The sequence below is a fragment of the Lactuca saligna genome, chromosome 1, assembly GCF_052625555.1.
Source record: "Lactuca saligna cultivar CGN05327 chromosome 1, ASM5262555v1, whole genome shotgun sequence".
NCBI classification, from domain to species: Eukaryota; Viridiplantae; Streptophyta; class Magnoliopsida; order Asterales; family Asteraceae; genus Lactuca; species Lactuca saligna.
In genome coordinates this window covers 45,140,768-45,163,643 of record NC_136417.1, presented here as the reverse complement: position 1 = coordinate 45,163,643, position 22,876 = coordinate 45,140,768, and the positions used below count along the sequence as shown (strand labels likewise).

The window sequence follows — 22,876 nt, the reverse complement described above, 5'->3', positions numbered from 1 at the left end:
ACGTGATGACAGTTTAAAAAGAGTAAACAACAACTAAACATTACAAGACAAAGTCAAGTCGCTTAAAATTGTTGACAAAAAGGAAAAAAGATTAGTCACTTCATATATCCACATAGGGCCAAGATGTTCATTTGTTCCCTGAGAAAATGACTTTGAAAGCTATGTTATGTGGGACCTCCAGACAAACAAATCGCTGTTTTCCTGGAAACATAGCATTGAACAAAAGCATAGAAGAGATCAATACTTCAATAGTTTGAAAAAAGTATTCAATCTTGTTGAATTCAAGAACAGTGTATAAAGTCTACCTCTTGGATTACATTATAGACATAGTCAAGATTTCCAGAATAACCATTTAACAATGAATCAGTTGCAAAATCCATCAAGTATAATTGGAAATTTGATTTTCTATCACCCATGTTTCCTCTAGAAAATATAACCTTATATGAAACTCTTGTTATTCCTTTGGTTTTTTTTTTAAAACTTACAGAGCCTCACAGTTCAATATAACATGAAGGAAAAATTATATTTTCAACATATACTATAACCAATAGGACAAATATCTTTGATACAATATTCGTATCATCTTTAAACCAATCACTATGTGTTTTTTTAAGTAAAAGGTTCAATCTTGGAGGTGATATTTGATGTGTTGGAAATCAAATAGCTATTGGACTTTACATACTTTCTTGGAAAACACTAAATGAAGCGAAAGATGAAGAGAACAAACAAGTAGAAGACAAGTCGATTTAAAGCTATCTACAAAAAGGAAAAGAATAGTCATGTGATATATCCAAATAAGGCCTCAACTCATCCAGATGCCAGATGGCATTTCAACTTCAAATTATTCAATCAAGATCCTAGATGTTTCCTGTGAAAGAGACAACATGTGCCCTTTGACCATGACATTGAAAACTATGTTACTTGAGACCTTCCTACAAACAGATTGTTGTTTTCCTGGAAAGAGAATATAGAACAAAAGCAACAAGGAACACAATATATTGAAAAGAATACTTCAAAGTCATTATCCATGGAAGTCAAGTACAAGAACAGTGTGCAAGATACAACCCCCAAGACCACATTATTGAAGGAGTTATATAGGAATTTGATCACCATTTCATATTGTAGTTGTAATTGCTTACATAAAGCCAACTACAATACAACTTTATACACATAAAAGCCCTTGTTCAATCAACAGTAGCTAGATTTTACTGATTACATGAGTAGTAAAGGACAGTTGTATCTTATTAACACCAATTTCTAAACGAATAGATCATTGGAAACCTGCTTAAATTCTTGCATCTGCTTGAAGTTAATCCAAGGCTTCACCCAAACTTTAGTTTCGTATGCTTTTATCTTTCCAACAGCATCTGTTGCCTCCAATGTGAGATAGTACATCTTACCAGCCACCACCTGCTCTTTCGCCTTTATCAATCTAGAAAACTTGAGAAGGGAGTTCTGCACATATAACAGATATGATTCAGAATTATTAATCTATATCACTTCAATCAACAAAAGAAAGAAAGAAAGCTCTTCGCTAAATACGTTTTTTTAACAATCGTGAATTGGTAAAAAAGCAAACATGTACATACAAAATTCGATCGTAAATTACGGGATATTGACAAAGAGAACAAAATAGGAAGGCAGAAGGCTCGTACAAATCATGAAACAGTACCTCTTTTTTGTTGTGTTCTTCGACAGCAAATCGAGCGAGGGTTTCTATCTCGATCCCGTTGAGGCCTTGTTCCGTGATATCACGAACTCCGCCTAGCTTTTGTGACCTTATCATACCTTTTTCAACTCTGCAAACCCCGAAATCGAAAGTGGCGAACAGCAAGAAGGCAGTGATGATCAGCGATGATGAAACAAAAGGGGATTTGTTAGGGTTCATAGTTTCGAATTGGCGCGGTGTTTTCGGATTCAGATGAGTTTTATTCTGTTTGCGTAGTTAGCTGTTGCTTGAAGCCACAGGAACCACTTAAAAACTTTTTCGGGATTCTGAATTCACCAACCGAATTAACACATGAACTAAAAGTGATCACGATTTCATTTACTATGACCAAAAAGATAGTGATTTATTAAAAAAAAAAAAACATTTTGTAATCTCATGTGAGTTAGCCAATGTATTGTAAAATTTCATATTGAGAAAAAAAAATATTACGTAAGCACTGCATTTAAAAATACATCGAAAAAAAAAAAGTTTAGGAAGTTGTGTGTGTCTGAATAGAATGCTTAAGAGCTAAGGCATTGTCTAAATCCATACTTTATAATTGTTAAAAACTCTATTAAATTCGGTTTTATCTAGAAACCGATTTCATATTGCAGTTGTAAATTATTGTTTACATAAAACCAACTATAAAAACTTAATATACAGGGCCTTAGAGGAAGACAATCAACAACTCAAAACTTTTTAAGCTCATCAAATTAACACCAATTAACTTCTAGACATTTGGATCATCAGAAACCTTAAATTCTTTCATCTGCTTCATGTCATTCCAAGTCTGCACCCAAACTTGAGTTTCATATACTTTTATCTTGCCATCACCATCTGTTGCCTCCAATGTCAGATGATACATCTTACCAGCCACCACCTGCTCTCTTGCCTTTAATAATCTAGAAAACTTTAGAGATGAGTTCTGCATACAATGATACATTAGCAAATCAATGGCTGATCACGACTAAAGATGGAGAGAGGATTTAAAGCCGATATATAACCGAATTCCCAATCTTAAATCTGTGACATACGTTCCTCAAATCTTTCAATATATCCAATCTCAAATTCGAGATGGATATTAATCACAAAATCCATGAAAACAATACATATATTAAGTTGATTGGATGGTAAATTATCAAGCATTTACAACCAGAACGAAATAGGAAGGCTAGTTCGTACCTCCTTTTTGTTGTGTTCTTCGACGGCGAATCGAGCGAGGGTTTCCATCTCGGCCCCGTTTACGGATTGGTCCGCAATATCACGAATTCCGCCTGTCTTTTGATCATTTATCATATCATCTTCAACCGTTTCAACCCCCAAATAAAAATACGCCAACATCAAGAATGCAGAGATGATTAGGGATGATGCAACAACACTGGATTTGTTAGGGTTCATGGTTTCGATTTTGGAAATGGTGCGTTGTTTCTGGATTCAGAAAACCTTTTATTTTTGTTTGCGTAGTTGTCGTTGCTTGAAGCCATAGGAACAACTAAAATATTTTGAGGGCTTCAATTCACCGGCCTAATTTACTTACATTTTTTTAATAAAGTAAAGTGTAAATTCAAGAAGTCGTTATGATTTATTAAGTTATAAAAAATGATAAAATTATATTTTTCAATGTAGCCCTTCTCACTTTTGAAAGTTGAACCAATTTAAATTACGTCAAAATGACTAACAGATTCAAAGATTTTCAATGAGTTGTGTTTGTGTCGGCATTTTTAATCCTTAATTGTGCAGAACTTGAAGGTTTTTCATCACCTTCCTCAAACTTTTTGACATTATATATTAATGAATGAAGAATAGTGAATAGTCCCATCTCAACTTTAAATCATCATTATATTAAGTGGAGTATATATTTATAGCTTTTTAAGGTTTCCATCTCCACCTCCAAGGTTGCCCATGAGTCCACCACACGATTGGTGGTGATGGGTGGTGGTTGGGTGTAATTGGTGGTGATGGTGGTGGTTAGTGATGGGTGGTGATGACGGACAGTGGTAATGGATGGTAGGTAGTGGTGGTGGTTGGGTGGTGAGTGTTTTTAGTTAGTGAGTTTTTTAATTGTTTGTAACTATTTTTTGATTTATATGAAGGAAAATCTTCAGAAAGTCCCAATATTTACAGAAAAAGTTACACTTTAATCGCAAGATTTTTTTTTGAACGAAAAAGTCCTGAAAACCGGCAAAAATTTACAGTTTACCCTATTTGACTGGTTAAAACTGGTAACAAATTAATTTTTGACTATTTCGTAAACTAACCCAAAATATTGGGATTTTTCTTTAAACAAAAAATATTATAGCTTTTCTGTAAACAAAATTATTAGGATTTTTCTACAAACATAACTATTATTATTATTTTTATTATTATTATTATTATTATTATTATTATTATTATTATTATTAAAAATATAAATAAGAATACTATTTTTTGAGCTTGTTATTATTAATATTGTTATGCATTTAAATGAAAAAAAAAATAATATTAATGACATTATTTAAGGGTGAAGGTGGAGGAGATGATAATGCTTTTAACATTGAAATCATGAATGTTTGCTCGTATATTTTTACTTTATATATGGTCATTTCACATTTGCTATTATTGTTTTCAATTCAGAATATTAATACTTAACAATTTAAAAAAAGTTGTATATTTGTAAAATTGTTTATAAATAGTTTAAGTTAGAAGGATTTCTCACTTTGTATATAAATGTTTAAGGTAGAAAGATTATTTTCCAAATCCAACAGATACACTGCAAACACTACAAACATCTACATAGGTAGCTCATATTAAAATTCAAAACTATTAATTACAATATCTTGTTTAATAAAAAGTAATAGGAAAATTTCAAAAATATTAATCAAAATTCAAAAGTATTAATCCAAAAAACATGTCCTATTACTTTTTATTAAACAATATATTGTAATTAATACTTTTGAATTTTGATATGAGTTACCCATATAGATGTTTGTAGTGTTTGTAGTGTATCTGTTGGATTTGAAAAGGGTATTTTTGTCAATATAAAATGTGTTTGATCTTGTTCATTTTCTTAGTAGTCATTCTTTAACAAATGATTTGTTTATGATATATTTTAGTATTTGAAGGATTGCATTGGTATTACAGATAGGACATATGTGAGGGCATCAGTTCCACAAAACGAGAAAGCGAAGTACATTGGTTGAAAGGGATTTTAACATGTGTTTTACATTTGTATAGGCCAATTGGAAGGGGATTGCACATGGCACAAGAATTTTCAATGAAGGCTTACAGAGACCAAATCTTAATTTTACATATCCAACGGGTGGTTAGTATATATATATTTTTGGAACACAAGTTTTATATTTTTACTACTTTTTTGAAACGAAAAAATAATTTGTTTGTTTTATTTACATATAAATATTTCGTTGTTGATGTCGGATATCCAAATAGTAGAGGGTATCTTGCTCCATACAAAGGCACAAATATTCGTTATCATTTACCATATTTTCAACGTGGACACTCGGCTGCTATTCGTGAATCTCGTGGACCGAAAGAGAAATTTAACTATCTCCACTCATCATTGCGAAATATCATTGAACGAACTTTTGAAGTGTGGAAAGCTAGGTGAGCGTTATTAAGAGATATGCATATTAATTACATGTATAAGAACCAAGTGAAAATTATGATAGCATCGATGACGATCCATAACTATATTAGAAATGTTGGTAGGTTTGATGAAGTGTTTAATAGGGCACAACAAAAATCTTACAATCCCATACGAGATGATACTAGTGGTGAAGTTTACAAAGAAGATCCAAGTACACGTCGCACGAGTGATGATGATTTATATATGACAGCGATACGAGATATTATTGCACAAGATGTAATCACATTGCGAAGACGAATGTAATATAATCTATGATATTTTTTATGAATTATTTACAATTTGTATGAACGTTTTTAATATTATCATGGTCTAATAAAAAAAATCAGGAATATTTAAAAGAAATTTATATTTTATATTTTATAATAAAATGTTTACAAAATTATAATATGTGTTTAAAAAAATTGTTAAGTATAAAATAGTATATGTAAATTATTAAATAATTTTAAATATGTAAACATGTCATTTTACATGTAAAAGTTAAACCAAATATTTTTTTAAAACAACTTTTGATTTTTTAAAAATATCTCTTATAAAATGTCATTTTAAGAAAAGGACTTTTAATGGTAACCTTATTGACTTGATAAATACCTTATTTTAGTTCTATTTCATTGATACCAAGCACCTTCCAAAAAACTTTGTTCCGTGTCCAGTCCACTTCGATTTCTCCCACCAAATGCTACCTAAAAAAAATCCTTGTGCTAAGAGTGTCAGTAAATTTTATATTTTTATGTGCAATATAAAAAGTTTCATTAAATTGGGTATATCTTAGTATTTGGTTCTTTAATTATATTGGACTTAGATGTATCATGTTATTCAAGTGCTGGGTGACTTGGGTCTATTTAATAGTGTTGGGCTCATATTATGGCCATTGGCTTATTATTGGACATATTGCATATATAGGTTTAAGCCCATCTTAGTATCATTAATGTTTAAACTGAGTTGTTCGATTCACATAAAAAGTGGTCTATCGATTTTCGGGAAAAAATTGTCTTTTTTATTTTAGTTTTCTAACATCGTGCTTAAAATTTTTATTATGCCCCAACTTAAACATTTGAACCATCATTGATCCGTTAGTCCATATCCATTGATACTTGTAAACACACATTTTATTTCCTTTTATTTGCATTCCATCTTATAACATAAATCATCACTTGATTTCATCACATACCATTATTAGTGCTTAATTGGTTCCATGTTTGAACATTCATGACATAAATACATGACTCTTCAAAGTCCTAAACATGGAATGAGCTTGTTAGCACTAACACCCATAAGATCATCATAATACAACACATATCCTATTAAATTTGAGGATGTTAAATGAATGATAAAATGATATATTTATATGGAATAATAACATAAAAGCATGAATGCATAATGTGCTTTTTATGTATCAATCTTGAAGTCTTGAAAATCTCAAGGCTTAATTTGTCACAAACTACAACGTATACGAGACTGTAAGTACAATTATTTAATTTTTGTAGATTTGTAATGTTATATTAATAACCGGTTTTCTTAACATCTATAGGAAAAAGAAGTTCAAGTGAATTATAAACCTGAAATGTAGTTTACATGCATTTTGTCAAGTTGTACTTAGAGTCTTGTATACGTTTGTAGTTTGTACGAGCTCTTTGCATAAATTATGATTATCAACACTGGATGTCTTTATATTGGTTGAATTATTTATTGTTCTGCATGTATATATTTTATAAATTATATAAATGTAATCTTTTAAATAAAATTGCCTTAAAGAACTTTGGTTTATTTTTTATACATAACCAGAATAGTATTTATTTATGGGCCTTTATTTATTCCCAACCCTATTGCGACATTCCAATGTTGTTTTTCCCAAAAAGCCGTTGTTCTTGTGTAATCTAATCAAAGACAATACCCACTGTGTTGTGCTGTTTTCTAAATGAGGTACTACTACTCTGAGTTCTGTCCATCAGATTCTACCCACGGTGACTTTTTGTTGCTTTCTTATTGGTCATATCAAATAACCAAAAACCAAAAACCAAAAATCATCTCGACAAACATTAATACGTATTTATTAGATAAATATATGTGGATTGCTATAATATATATATATATATATATATATATATATATATATATATATATATATATATATATATATATATATATATATATATATATATATATATATATATATAAAGATGTAGTTTGATATGTTCAAGCTACATATTCTTCTTATCGAGATTTTTATATTAAATATATATACAATGTTTAGTCCAAAATATACTTCTAAATGTTTTTATTTATTTTATTTCCTTTTTTTGTATATGTGTGTCTAAAAAATTTACTTTTTGATGTATATAAAAAAGGTTCAAAATAAAAATAATTTTATCTTAAATCAATTTCTATATATGATGGTAATTTCGATAATTTAAAAAAAATTATGGTATTTCTAAAAGTTAAAAAGATTATTTTTGTAATTATTACATAAAGGTGTCACATTTAAATTATTTTTTAAGTTTTTTTAAGTTTATTTTTTGCAAGTTAAAAAGTAATTTATAAACTAGTTTTCTTAAAATTACTTAAACTAGAAAAACTAAAACTACTTAAACTAGATATTAAGGAGTTTTTTTAAAAAACTTTTAAATATACACTTTTAATTATTTTTAATATTATTTTAAACAATTTTTTTTATGTATTTAATACTTTACAACTAGCTTATCCGTTAATCTTTATTAAATATTATCTTTTATAAGTTAGATTTTTTTTAGATAAAATTGCAAATTTGGTCCCTGTGGTATGTCCAAACTAGCATGTTTGGTCCAAAATGGGTTTGGCTTGCAAAGATGGTCCAATAGTTTCTATTTGTTGCGAGTTTAGTCCAATGGCTTAACAGCCGTTACCAAGCTCCCGTTAATTTACCCATGCCCCTCTCACTTAAGGGTATTTTAGTCCATTCATCTAGCCCCTTTATTATTTTATTATTATTTAGTCCATAAAGAGACTACAACGTCTCTATTCTCGTCTCCAGCAATAAGCCCTAACTATCACTCCCTCTCTGATTTCATCTTCTCCATCGATCACCCCCCTGTGATTTCATCTTCTCCATCGACAATGGTGATGTGCGTCTGCAGAAAGTGGGCGATAGTTCGGACATCGTGGACAGATAACAACCCAGGGCGCCGATTTTGGGGATGTCCTGACCCGGTAAGTGTGTTAAACTTTATTTTGAAGACTACTCCCTGATGATCTAATGTTTCTTTCTTCTTTTTTTCAAAAATTCATCATGTGGGTTTATTGGGTGGTATGATGAACCCATGTGTGCTCGTTCCAAAGTTATAATACCAGGGCTGCTTAGGACAATCAATAAGCTACGAAAAGCAATGGATGATATAAAAGAACAAGCAAGCAAGCATGAAAAAGCAATGGAGAAGATCAAAGAACAAGCAACTATGTTGAAGTATTACCTAGTCTATAGTTGGATTTTTTTGTTGTTGTGTTGCTGTTCTTGTTGTAAGTCCACAGGTTGATTGTGGTTATCTTTTGTAATAGGATAGGGGTATATGTGTCTGGTTTAAGTATTTTTTTTGCTAATGTAGAACATTGTTGTAATGCAAAGTAATGTTTAATGAAAATTTGGTATCTATTGACCAATTATGGATTTGTTCTATTGTTCATACATAACCTTCTAAAGATAACATATAATGCATCCATATGTAGTTAACACAAAAGCATACTAAAGACATAATACCTATTACCATCTTCAAAATACATGTCATAAGTTAATTGAAAACAAGGTTATTGCAACAAAAGACATCCTGCATCTAGGAATCAAACCAAAGTTGTTCAATACAGTCAAACCAAAAGATAAAACCAACATAGACCATCAAGTCCCTCCCTGACCTTTGCATGTCCTGGAGTTCTGCCCTTTGTTTCCACACTTACTACAAGTCACACTAACAAACTTTCTTGTTAGTTTCCCACTACCATGTGGACCATGACCATGAATCTCACTGGGACCAACATCTGACCTTTGACTCTGACTTTGACTCTTGCTTTGACTTTTCTCCTCCATGGATTGCCTTCTCTTCCTCTTGGGTCTCCTAGGTTGATTACAATGTGGGGGAGGTGTGATCTGCATTGGACACTCACTTCTAGGCCACAGTGCCCGACCTTTAATTGGTTCCACCTTGTACCCATATGCCGTTTTCCAAGTTTGTAGCCAGTACACCTTGTGGACATAAGTATGGAGCTCTTGTACACACTCACCATGATCTGCTTTGTTATACAACACAGAAATCACATGTCTGCAAGGGATACCTGTTAATTCCCATTTCCTGCAGCTGCATACCCTTTCATGCATATCAACAACATGTTGATCATTCCATGGGCCTTTGACTTGGTATTTTTCATCACCACACCATTCTGCAATGTACTGAGTAGCAACTGCTTCATTCTTCTCCATGATCTTTGTTGTTGTTGGGGTGAGTGGGCCTAAACACTTTTGTTGCACCTTGAGGACATTGCATATCCTTTTCATCATATATTCCCTAATAAACTCCAAGCAGCTAATAATTGGTTTGTCTCTCCCATCAACTAGCTTGCCATTAAACACCTCACAAAGGTTGTTTAACAGCATGTCTGTGGTTGCTCTCCCTGTATAGAAAAGGGTGAAAGTGTCATAAAGTTATGTGAAGGGTAAAATGGTAAAAGGGTAAAAGGGTCATAATAGCTTACCTGTGAAATGGCTTTTTGCCCAATGTTGTGGTGGTATTGACTTCAACCATTCATATGCTGATTTGTCATATAAACTGAATTTGTGCATGAAATGGTTAAACTCTGGCACTGTTGTAGCTGTGGCACAATCCCAAAGGTGATCTTTATATTCCTTAGTTCTCCATTGTTTCTTCATGTTCTCATGTATATGTCTGAGACAGAACCTATGCTCAGCACATGGGAACAGTTGACTAACTGCTTGTAGCAAACCCTGGCAACAAATTACACATGATTAACAAAATAAACAATAAAAATAATAAATAAACAACCATTACCTTTTGTCGATCACTAACAAAAGTGAAATTAGACATAGCATGTAGATCCAAGTCATCACCAAGACATTCAAGGAACCACTTCCAAGATTCGCAGTTTTCAATCTCTACAATGGCATATGCAAGTGGGTATATGCCATTGTTGGAATCTAATCCAACTGCAGTTAAGATCTGGCCTGGATAAGGGCCTTTCATATGAGCCCCATCTAGCCCTAAGAAATCTCTTAAACAAGCTTTGAATCCCTTCTTCATCCCTCCTAGACAAACATAAATTCTTTTGAAACATCTTGAAGTGCAATTCACCAAATTAGATTCTGAAACATCTCCAAGTTCTAATTTGACTGTGGTATCAGGATTGGTTGACTACAACTCAAGGATATAGTCTCTCAGAACTTCATACTGTTTTTTGTAATCACCCACTACAATCTTTTTTGCATCTGCTTTAGCTCTAAAAACTTTATGGATTAAGAAGCCCACTCCATACTTCTTCTGTAATTGTTCTTGGAGAGCTTTAACTGGGATAGTAGGGTTGGATTCTACTTGATCCATGATTTGTTTGGACATAAACTTTGCTGTTGTAGCTCTCACCTTCCTTGTATTCATACAAGTGTGTTTGTCTTCATATGTTTTAATGTACCAGCTGCTTGCATCTGTAGACCTCGAGGCATGTAACATCCAAGGACAAGAAGAATCTGCTTTTTCCTGACTTGTACCACCTTGTTTGTCCTTTTCTTTACTTTTCCCTTTACTTTTCCCTTTAATTTTCCCTTTACTTTTTTCAGCTTGGGTAGGTCCACCAACTCCATCATTAGTAAATGCCACAACTCCATTACATATGGCCTTCAATCTGGATTTGTCATTTTTTTTAAATGCAATATTCTTTTTTGTTTCCAATGCATGCATTTTGATGTTCTCTTTCAACTCCTGCTTACTGTTATACTTTTGACCTATTTTAAAATGACACTTATGAACCTCACCTAAAGAACAACTTTTTTCCTTACTTAGTTGTTGCAAAACTGCTCTTCTCTTCCTATCCTGGTTAGAATCCTCATCCATGGAATCAAAAGCATCATTGTCAATGACATCTAACTCATCTTCTTCTTCATCACTCTCATGTTGTCTAGGATTCCTAACCCTTTTATCTAAGAACTCTACTTCTGTATCAATGCTCATGTTAAAATCCCTCATATCAACTTCAATATCTTCAATTACATTATCTTCATCCACCCAATAATCACTATCATCACTATCATCTTCCTGCTCTGTTTCACTTCTTTCTTTACTTTCAACCTCACTTACATTTTCTTTTCCACTACTATCCATGTTAGACTGAGGTTGGTTTTCACTTCCATCTTGGACAAAAGCATCAGTTTGATAGTCAAAATCCCAAAAGTCATTCATTTGAGGTTGGTTTTCTTCATCCATCTGAGCTTGGTTTTCTTCATCCATTTGAGGTTGGATTTCTTCATCCATCTGAGGTTCATTGACATCATGCATGTCAGTGCCATTGACTCCATCAACATTGCTTTGTAGTATTTGTTGGTAGAGTCCAATATCAAAATCAGTAGTTGCCTCAACAAAGTCTTTGGCTATCTGTTCAGTCTCACCAATATCATCAAAGTATATTTTCTTACTGCAAGATGCCATCACTCCATCCTTGCTCATACCCCTTCTCCTATTATATCCAGGTGATAAGGATACGACTTGAACTATTTCATTAACTTAGATTTCAGGTTGGTTTGCTTGAGTGGGCACCACATCAACTAAATTATCAGTAGGTGTAGTCATCACAGGTGTTTCCTTTGATTGGTCATCAGGAGCTTCATCAATATGTTGCTCATCCTCATGTGGTTCATCTAACTGTACAAGGGTAACCTTGGTAACAGGCTTAGGATTCAAGAAATAGGTGAGTAGTCTTGTTTCACCATGCTCTGTGTATACCTTCATCACTTTGTGCTCACTGACATATTGAGAAAAGTTTGCAACATCTTGATCATTTCCTAAAGGGCGAAGACCAAAGTGGAAGTCTCCACCAGGCACAAGAAAATGGTAGTATATAACAGGAGGAACCCCATATCTAAAACCCTTCATGATTGCATCGAGCTCATGAACTGAAAACTCATCTATGTCTACCATGTCAACATAGTTTACAGTTCCATCAATGTAATGAACATCAGGGTACTTGGTGAACTCACCTCCATGGTACAACTTAATGGTAAACAATGTTGGGTGTCCATCTTCAAAACAAGAAAAAAAAAACACCTCAGTTGGACTTACTTAAAAAAAATCAAGAAATCAAAAGATGAAAAAGGGCAAATTACGTACCATAAACAACCTTGGGGTTGAAGGGTGTGTTTAACAACCTTACGTGCCACATTGTTATGTTCATCCACCGATAATCTCTACGCAGCTTAACTAACAGAACTGATTTTGTGTCTAGGGCTTTTATTGATCTTCGTAAAGAACGACGGTCTACTTTATTGGGGAGGAGAGAAACTGCTTTTATTGAGCTTTAGCGGGAACGGTTACAGGGATTAATGGACTAAAATACCCTTAAGTGAGAGGGGCATGGATAAATTAACGGGAGCTTGGTAACGGCTGTTAAGCCATTGGACTAAACTCGTAACAAATAGAAACTATTGGACCATCTTTGCAAGTCAAACCCATTTTGGACCAAACATGTTAGTTTGGACATACCACAGGGATCAAATTTGCAATTTTGTCTTTTTTTTTAATGTAAATCATCAAACATATACTTCTTTCTATCATACATATACTTAAGAAATTATTTCTTAAGGTTGAAAGTTGAAGTGTGACTATATATATATATATATATATATATATATATATATATATATATATATATATATATATATATATATATATATATATATATATATATGGAATTAAGGAGATGTTATAGATTGCATTTGTTGTTAAAAAAAAAATCACCAAACATATGCTTAATTGGAGATTTAAAACACCAAGCCTAAGTTAAGCAACATCATGATTCGTCAAATCTCTTAAACCACACCGACCCACATTATGCGATTTGCCTTCTTTTGGTATGTTTTGGTTGGGTTGATGGTTCGACACCCTCCCATTTTCAACTTTTACTAACTAACCCACCTCCTTTCCATCTTCAAATTCTTTCACGCGCCACCATTAACATCCTTAATCTGCCCCTACCTAGCTAACAGCTTGCACTCTCTCTCTTTCTCTCTCTCTAGAAAAATACTCTATAAGAAAGCAGACAACCGCCGGTGTTGATGCTAGATTACTACTCTTTTTCCACTTATAAATTTCTCCGACCGAGTAAGATCTAAACTATCAATTCTTCTCATCCTCTATATTCGTGTTGATATGTGATTGATCAAATTATAGTTTAATGTGTACATGTGTGCAGGTTTTAATTTGGCAGTGTGTGTAATTAGTTAAGATTTGAAACAATTGACGTGATGTTAGACCTTAACCTAAGTATTTACCAGACCGATTTGATGTCGTCGGAATATATGGAGGAGGATGGCGGCAGGAATAAGCAGATCCTTGAGCTATCTGTTGGCACTTCAAATTCTTCCGTCGTGAGTAACACCGGCGACGAGGAGCTCTCACACTCACACTCGCACTCGCACTCCTGCTCGAATCTCACGTATGGTTTTGAGATACTGAAACAGAATAATCTAGAAGAATTTCAGGAGCATAGGTCAGATCATATGGTGGTTACAAAGCAGCTCTTTCCGGCGATTGGTGGTGGTGGCGGTGGCGGTGGCTTCATTCAGCAGCATTGGTTGGATAATGGCGATGACGATAGAGTATTCATGTTGAGGCAACAACAACAACAGCTGCAGCATCAGCAGCATATACAACAGGTGAAGAAAAGTAGGAGAGGACCGAGGTCTCGAAGTTCTCAGTATCGTGGTGTTACGTTTTATCGAAGAACAGGAAGATGGGAATCACATATTTGGTTAGTTAATACATCGATCTTTTTTGATTTTGTGTAACTATACCCAACATCCATTACTTTAAAATACTAATAATTTTTTTAGTCAGAAAGAAAATAGATAAGATGGTTTTTATGATTTATTAAAGAAAGATACATAGTTGCAAAAAAAAAAAAAAAAACAATATATCTTCGTTATTTTACCATTTCATTCAATGTTTTATCATTTTATGTGAAACATTACATAAAATGCTATACGTGTTCAATAAAACGTTAAGTTTTTAATTTGATTAAAAAAATGAATAGGTTAAATAGTATATAGTATGTTCAGTTAAATTGTCAAAAGACTATAAGCTGTAAGAGTGAAAACATGGTGTATTTCTTTAATATTAACCTCTAATAATAGAGTATTGTACGTAAAAAAAAATTATTAACATATTAATTACCACATATAATAAAAAATTGATACTTCATTGTTACATTTACTTATGTTTGAATTTCTATACGTTTTCTGCAGGGATTGTGGGAAACAAGTTTATCTCGGTAATTAAGCAATCATACGTAGCATTGAAATCCCATTCTATTTCATTATGTATATGTTTAATTAATACTTATTTGAATTCTATATATATTCTTAATTATTTTTGTAGGTGGATTTGATACTGCACATGCTGCTGCTAGGTAAATATCTTTCTACACTTTTTCAGTTTTCTGACATTAGTTTCATCATTTAATCATGTAAAATTTTATAAACCTGATATATATTTTTCTACAGGGCATATGATCGGGCTGCTATAAAATTTCGCGGTGTTGATGCTGACATTAATTTCAATATAAGCGATTACGAGGACGACTTGAATCAGGTTAATTTAACTAAATTTGATGTATAACTTAAAATTTGTTTCTTATAATCAGTTGAAAATCCCAACGAATATGCTGTTAATTAATTTATGTATATCTTATGTTACACAGATAAAAAACCTGACCAAGGAAGAGTTTGTGCATATACTTCGTCGTCAAAGCACTGGATTCTCAAGAGGAAGCTCAAAGTATAGAGGTGTTACCCTACACAAATGTGGTCGTTGGGAAGCTCGAATGGGCCAATTTCTTGGGAAAAAGTGAGTTTTGTCATTTAGCGGGTTGGATCTGTGTAATTAATGAGATAGAATTAAATTTTGAAAAAAGTTTGGTAGATTTGTTATTTTCTCAAAAAAGTACAAAAAAATAACTCTTATCTAATATTAACTAAAAATATTGTGGAGGGTGACGATATTTGTTGTCACACGTTTTTGGTTTGTAGATATATCTATCTTGGATTGTTCGATAGTGAAATCGAAGCTGCAAGGTTAATTCCTACAATTCCCTTAATTAATTAACTTGATTGTCTCCCAATTATGGTTGTTTTGATGATTTACTTATTAACATGTGTGATTTTTTTGAATTGATTAGGGCTTATGACAAGGCTGCAATAAAATGCAACGGGAGAGAAGCGATCACCAACTTTGAGCCTAGCTCATATGAAGGTGAGCTTAGTCTTGAGACAGACAATGGAGGTAAATTATTTCCTTAAATAGCGATTTTATGAGTGTGTGGATGAAATTTTTTTAAGTTAACTTTTTACTTATTTTCATAAACAGATAAAACTGATTACGTGGATTTGAACCTGGGTATCGCTCCTCCGTCTTTAACAGAAGGCGTTAAAGTCAACGACACCTTCCGCAGCATGCACGAGATCAACTATATTTTAGGTGACATGTCTTCACACGCCGCAATAACTACGGTAATATTTTCAACTTTTTATCATATAATTTAATTTAAAAAAATTAACATTAACACCTCGTTTCCGAGTTCAATTTAAAGAGAGAAAAGAAAGGAAATGGGTGGAAAGTAAGAGAAATTGGTGTTCCCGAGTTTCATTAAAGGAGGGAAGTGCAAGGAAATGGAGGGATCACTTTCCCTCCTAACTTTCCTTCCGATTTGGAAGGATTTGAAGAGAAACAACAAAATGTTTAACTTTCCTTCCATTTCTCTCCAACTCGGAAACACAAAACACAAATTTCTTTTCCTTTCTCTTCTCTTCTTTTTTCTCCTTACTTTCTTTTATCTTCTCTTCTTTTCTCTGCTACAACTCGGGAACGGGGTGTAAGTCATTAAATAATGTCTAGACATGAGGATATATGGTAAGTTGGTAACTCTTATGTCAATTTTATTAGATTACTTTTTCTCTTTTAAATTCTTTTGCCAGGTACAGATAATATATAATCTAACGTATCATTTTATAAATGAAATTGTTGGAAACTAGGGAACAACAATTGATAATTATCCTCTAAGCCACGGAATGGGAGAAAGATTGACAGGTGTTACGTACTTCTACTTTTTCTATTGTAAATATTTCTAGTCAATAAATTGTTTAGAGATTATATCTTATATATAAAATTTATAATCAACTAGTTAATTCTGCCACCACAGAGTTCTTGGCTCCGTTGGCAGCAAGGCAAGTGAAGGCTCATTGCGGCGGAGCTACACCACCAGCTTCATTCCTGCCGGCTGCAGCATCATCAGGATTCGGTAATTCACCATCACCGGCTGCTCCTGCTCCTGCACCACCCATTCCTCACTGTCCCTACAATGTCAACAACATTCCATTGTACTACTGTAGAGGTTGAAGGTACAAGTAGATGAAGCACATCATTTTTTTTTTATGTAGTTGAAGGAGAAATTAACAGGTTGTTGGTTTACCCATAACATGAAAAAAATGTTACCTTGACGAAGTATTAGTTAGTAGTGTTATCAAAATAATTTTTGTAAGATGTTATTTGTGTATGTTAATTTACTTAATATATATGCGTGGATTTAACTTGTAATATGAATAGATAATTTTGCATGGGGTTTCGTTCACGAGTACGTTCATAGTAAAAGATTGAATTGAAACAATGTCGTTTATAACACTTTTCAAACATTCATGAATAAATCATAAATTAGAATATTTGAACTATTTTGAGGTTTGTTATGCTAAACAGCAAGAGGAAAAGGTTGCATAATTGCAATGAAACGTGTTTTCCTATAGTAATAAAAGAAATAGTTCAGAATACAATATTTTGAATGAGTAAGATCATGATAAATACTAAGGTTTACATTATAAAATTATACCTTTACATTGGTTCTTGATGTATGTAATGTGAAGTTCCTCCTCTTTAATGTGAATTTCTATTGCTCTATATTGTCATGCTCATGGTTGAGAAGTTGATATTAGATTTCCCGGAATGCCCGTTCCAGGTAAATACATCTTTTGTGTTTATGGCAATTTAAAGACTTCAAATGTGGATTTTGTAGCAACCACGATGTGGTGGAGGAACTACCATGACATGGTGCTAGCTAAGATGGACCGCACATTTTGTGTGTGCCACGACATGACAAGCTTTATGTCACGATTGTTGGATTAGTGTCTAAGTCCATAAATATTATAGTATGTACTTATCCGATTATGAGCATGATCATTTTGGGTTGCCTTCACCATAACAACATATAGGATGAATTAAGAAGAGAAATGTTTAATTATGATTTATTAATATATTATAAGAATAATATATTAAAGGAAAAATCATATTGTTTAATTAATATTAGTCAAGAATTAATTTTGTGGCTAAAAAGATTAATTAAACTTAGGGGACTAGAATTGTAATTATAAGACAATTGCAATTGGGCTATGGATCACCTTGGAATAATAGGTTGGACGAATTCTATGGGGAAGCCCATTAGAAATCGTCCAAGGCATGTTCTAGAAGGGGTCCATGGGCTGCTTATGGATTAAGCAGTCAAATTAGGGTTTCCTAACTTGATAACCCTAATTGCCTACCTATATAAAGACCCATTGAGACCCAAAAACGTGGCTAACACTTGGATTAGGGTTTCAAGCCGTTTTTGATGCCTCCCCTCTCTTTCCTCTTCATTCTTATTGCTTAGTGGTGTTTATAACTCCATTAGAGGTGCAACACTTGAGGCACTAAGCTTTCTGAAGCTAAGGATTGATTGTTATTGCTATATAACAATCAAAGGTTAGATCTAAACCTTATTTTATGTTAATATGATTAGTTGTATGCTAGATCTAGGGTTTATGGATTTGGATATTCAATTGCATGTTCTTTAAACAAACTAGATCCAAAAGTTATTAGGGTTTTCATGTACACCATAGGATTGATGTATTGCTCCAAACCCATCAACGACGTGGCGGCGGTCAACATGCAAACCCTAATTTTTTGGGTTTTATGTTATATTCAAGGGATGTAATGGCTAGACTTTGATCATCCTAAGCCTCTATCACCTCTCTTTCGACCTAAAGCAACCCTAGCCTCCATTGTTGACATCTTGAAGGGGTTTTTTTGTGGTGTTTAGTGGTATTGAAGAAGAAAAAGGTGTTCTTGGTGCATAGATCCAACAAGCAAACCTCCTTATCACCTTCTTGCATACATTATGGACTTTTGTAAGTCCTCAAGTTTCTACATTTATGTGCCCCTGTTCTAGATTTAGACTCTTATGCACTTTTCTTCATGTTTAAGATGATTTGAGTAGACGGATTTCATAAAGTTTTCAACTTTCTGGATCCTTAAGGTCCCTTTGTGGTTTCATGTTTCAGATGTGATGTTCGGTAGAGTTTTGATCCCCATGAATGAGGTTTTGACCTCATTTTCACCATTCTTGACCTAACTAAAGTTCAAGACAAGCATTGGACATGCACATCCATAAAGTAAGGTTTTTTAAAGGATTTTTTTGGTGTAAGGAAGCTTTCTGGAAAAGATGAGTAAGTTGCTTAATGGATTAAGGGTTTAATCCATTGAGTTATCCAGGAACCGTTCCCACGAAGTGGCGATATGCTTAACATGTCGTGGTGAATGGGGTTTGACGTGACTATTCTGTCGTAAGAGTGCCATGATGTGGCAGATGCCTGGCCATGACAAGGTGGCCAGTTGAGTTGATTTTTCGGTGTTAACTTTAACTGTTTTTTGTTGACTTTTTGATAAAGTTGACTTTTGGTCAACTGGAGGGTTTTTAGGCTATAGATTGAGGATGTACCTTTGATTGTTGTATAGGTGGCTCGTAGCACCAATCTTTGTTTCATGTGAGTTATATTATTGTAAGGTGAGTTTTCTCACTATACTATGTATTGTATTATGTATCCTTGTGTTCAAGATGTTGTTATATTGTACTGATATGCTAGTTTGGTAGATCTATTATGATTACCTATATTTACAGGTTTATTGTCTGTTTGTTTGCGTATGTTAACATATTGTGGTTGGGTTGAGACGATTCTGCTCTGTGTTGTAGGCCAAGATACTCGGGCAGTCCAGGTGATACTCTAGCCCCATGCTATAGGCTCAAGAAAGCGATCCAGCTATATGTTGTAGGCTTAAGAGAGCGGTCTAGGTGTACTATAGGCCTTGCGAGATGGTCCAATCAGACTGAAGGCTCATGTGTGCATCCATTGTATGTCTATTGTTGTGTGGGGTATTTTAAGGAACTCACTAAGTTTTTGCTTATAGTTGTGGTTTTAAATGTTTCAGGTACTTCATAAGATCAGAGGAATACGAAGGCTTGACTATACATATCATCTCGTGAATATATGTTTGAGAGATATTATTTGATACTCTGATTTTATAACTATGTTTTGAAACAACGAATTGGATGACTAATGGTTTTTCTGAGGATGTCTTTGGAAAAAATGAAAAATTTTACTATTGTTTTTGGACGTTAAAAATAGTATCAAAACCCTACTTTGAGGGATCTGGATGAACATTCATGTGATTCCAGACTCAAACTATGGATCTGCAAAAGATTTTTCACAACATTTTTCTAAAATAATAATAATAATAACATTTAAAAGGAAGGATGTGATGTGTATAGTCAGTTGGAGATCAAGAGAAAGTTATCCACCAAAATACCCACACTTGTCATATGTATATTGGTGATTTGTTAACGTGTTAGAACTGCATGTTAGTTTATAGGCTAGGGTTCTTCAGGAATTGCATGATAAAATTGCCTAATTTGTTATGCCTGATAGCCTTGCGGATTTTTTGTTTATGTTATATGATACTGACATTATTACTATAGTTTCTAAGTGTATACATCATGATTGTATATAACTAAGATTATATAGCCATAGAATGCTTGATTTAGCCTTACTTCCTGTTCCATTATTGGTTGTGGGCTTAAGGTAGAATCAATTATTCGACTGTCTATCGAATCTGATGTTATGTCTGTCAGCATACGCAAGGCGACCGCAGTGTTAGTGAAGGTTTCATGAGTTGGGCACGTGATTGACAGAGCTCTAGAAGAAGTGAGGATCTCATGGTCACTCTTAAGAGAGTGAGTGTAGGGTGTATGCATACTCTAGTTGTTTTATGCCTAGTGGTCCAAGAACTTCATGGTGATCCTTTGAGACAAATATGGGTAGGTGTGGAAGATAATATGAGCTCATGCTACTAGAAGAACAAGACCCGTATGTATGTCAAGGAAGTCACAGGTTCCAGGGGTGAGTAGTTGAGTAGTGGTGTGTCATCGTATCATGTGATTTTCTGATGTGTTCCGAGTTTATTTTTTGCATGATGGTTACGAGAGGTCCCAGTTTAGGTGTTGATGGTTCAAAGAGGCCAAGATTGAGTGATGATGAGATCTGAGAGTTGATCACTACTCAGGTGACTTTGGCAGTCAAAGAGGTGATTCCAATAGTGTTTGGGTCTGTTAAGACCTAACCACTATGATTGAGATGTTTGATGAGCATTATGTTGTCATTACTGAGATTGCTGCTACCATAACCACTACAAACATCGCTACTGTAGGACTTCAGGGAGGTTAATATAGTATCGAGAACCAGAAAGTGAAGTTTGCACGCCCAGAATCTGATGAGGTCAAGGACCTGATTGTTACCATGAAGGTGAAGTTTCTACACATGTTTATGTCTGGAGAACCAGAAGGTGAAGTTTGCACTGAACCTTGTTTGCTTGGTGGCGAAGGACTGGTGGAAGTGTTTGTGACTCAGAGCTTTTCTACTGTGGAGCAGGCTGCAATGACTTGGGAGTAGTTCACGAAGATATTCTGCATTGAGTATGTTCCAATGGTAGAGAGTGAGAGATAGATAAAGAAATATTGGTCCAGGAGTATGTGTTTCTTAAGCAGACGACGTAATTGATGATGGAGATCACCAAGATGTTTACGAAGAGAGCTCTTTTCTACCCTATGTATACTGCTTTGGAGCGGGTACAGATGTCCCAATACTTGAGCATGCTCGAGACTGAGATCTAGGAGTTCGTGTCGACTAAGCAGTATTAGACCCTAACAGAAATATAATAAGTTTCTTGGAGGAAAGTGATTAAGATTGAGACCTAAGAGAGAGAGAGAGAGAGAGAGAGAGAGAGAGAGAGACAGGCAGACAGACAGACATACAGGCAGACAGAGAAGAAACATACCCCAGTTCAGACTCGACCTACAGTTAAGCAATTCAAGCATGCTAATTCCCGATATAGAGGCCAGAAGGTCTGTACTTGCGGCAAGTGGGGAAACATGCATGAGGGTTTATGTCGATCAGGGACCAAGTGCCACAAGTGCAGCAGGGAGGGACGCTTAGCTAGAGATCGTTGTCAGGAGCAGCAACATCCCCCATAACAGGGCACACAGGTTTGTTACCACTACGATAAGGTTAACCATGTAAAGGTCAATTGTCCCTTACTTCTTGCTAGACTAATGCAGTCACCAGAACATACAACTCTTTAGATCACAAATGGCCGCCAGAGGAGGTCTAAGGCCCTAAAGGCTAGAGGAAGATTCTTTCAGTTGACTGCAAAGGAGGCCAGGGCTGCACCCGATGTCTTTACTAGTATTTATTAATTTATATTTTTGTCAAGATATTTTTGTATGCTTATATTTATTTTTCTGTTAGGTGCCTTTTTAGTGAGTTCATTGTCTGATCTAGTGATTTTTGACTTGGATGTGAGTCATTCATTTGTATCTTAGCCCTTCAACAAGATTTTTGGTATTCCTCTTGGGGAGTTAGAGTGTCCATTGCGAGTTTCCATCGCCAATGAACACAAGGTTTCTACTTCGGGAGTCGTTTATGACTATATCTTGGAGATATTCGGGGTGTTCTACCTAATTGATCTGATTCCCATCCCTATAGGGCATGTGATTGTGGGGTTGGATTAACTGTGCATATTTGGAGTTATGATTGATTGTGAGAGACAGGTAGTGGTGGCTCGAACCCATGTAGAGGAGAACTAACCATTTATGGTAAGGGTACCAAGGTTGGTTCAACTTTTTGTTCTGTGTCCAGGGCTAGGTAGTATCTTCAACATTGTTGTATGGGTTATCTCGTATATGTAATTGACTCTCGTGTTGATAGGAAGAAGTCAATTTTTGATATGCTAGTGGTCAGGGAGTTTTCAGATGTATTCTAGGAAAACTTACCAGGTGTGCCTCCAATAAGGCAAGTGGTGTTTAGGATCGATCTACTCCCTGGTGCCTCCCCAATTTATAAGGCTCCATATCGTCTCGCACCACCAAAGATGCATGAG

At 34.3% G+C, this 22,876-nt stretch overlaps 3 protein-coding genes across 3 annotated transcripts; 1 reads left to right on the top strand and 2 right to left on the bottom strand.

Moving 5' to 3' along the window:
* Positions 1-996: 996 nt before the first annotated feature.
* Positions 997-3,180, bottom strand: LOC145005624 (multicystatin-like). The gene is made up of 6 exons (XM_078964742.1): positions 2,891-3,180; positions 2,442-2,633; positions 2,159-2,165; positions 2,010-2,050; positions 1,673-1,945; positions 997-1,455 (listed from the first exon to the last, which is right to left on the bottom strand). Exons 1-6 carry the CDS (start codon positions 3,104-3,106, stop codon positions 1,258-1,260), a joined length of 927 nt encoding a protein of 308 aa, XP_078820868.1. The 5' UTR covers positions 3,107-3,180; the 3' UTR covers positions 997-1,257.
* Positions 3,181-9,213: 6,033 nt separating this feature from the next.
* Positions 9,214-10,627, bottom strand: LOC145005616 (protein FAR1-RELATED SEQUENCE 12-like). Its single transcript, XM_078964731.1, has 3 exons — positions 10,379-10,627; positions 10,065-10,314; positions 9,214-9,983 (listed from the first exon to the last, which is right to left on the bottom strand). Exons 1-3 carry the CDS (start codon positions 10,625-10,627, stop codon positions 9,214-9,216), a joined length of 1,269 nt encoding a protein of 422 aa, XP_078820857.1.
* A 3,185-nt stretch (positions 10,628-13,812) lies between these two features.
* On the top strand, positions 13,813-16,981 carry LOC145005609 (AP2-like ethylene-responsive transcription factor TOE3). Its single transcript, XM_078964724.1, has 10 exons — positions 13,813-14,339; positions 14,833-14,858; positions 14,966-14,996; positions 15,091-15,178; positions 15,288-15,433; positions 15,616-15,660; positions 15,765-15,868; positions 15,953-16,095; positions 16,618-16,672; positions 16,767-16,981. The coding sequence occupies exons 1-10, from the start codon at positions 13,834-13,836 to the stop codon at positions 16,979-16,981; spliced, it is 1,359 nt and encodes a 452-aa protein (XP_078820850.1). The 5' UTR covers positions 13,813-13,833.
* Positions 16,982-22,876: the final 5,895 nt, after the last annotated feature.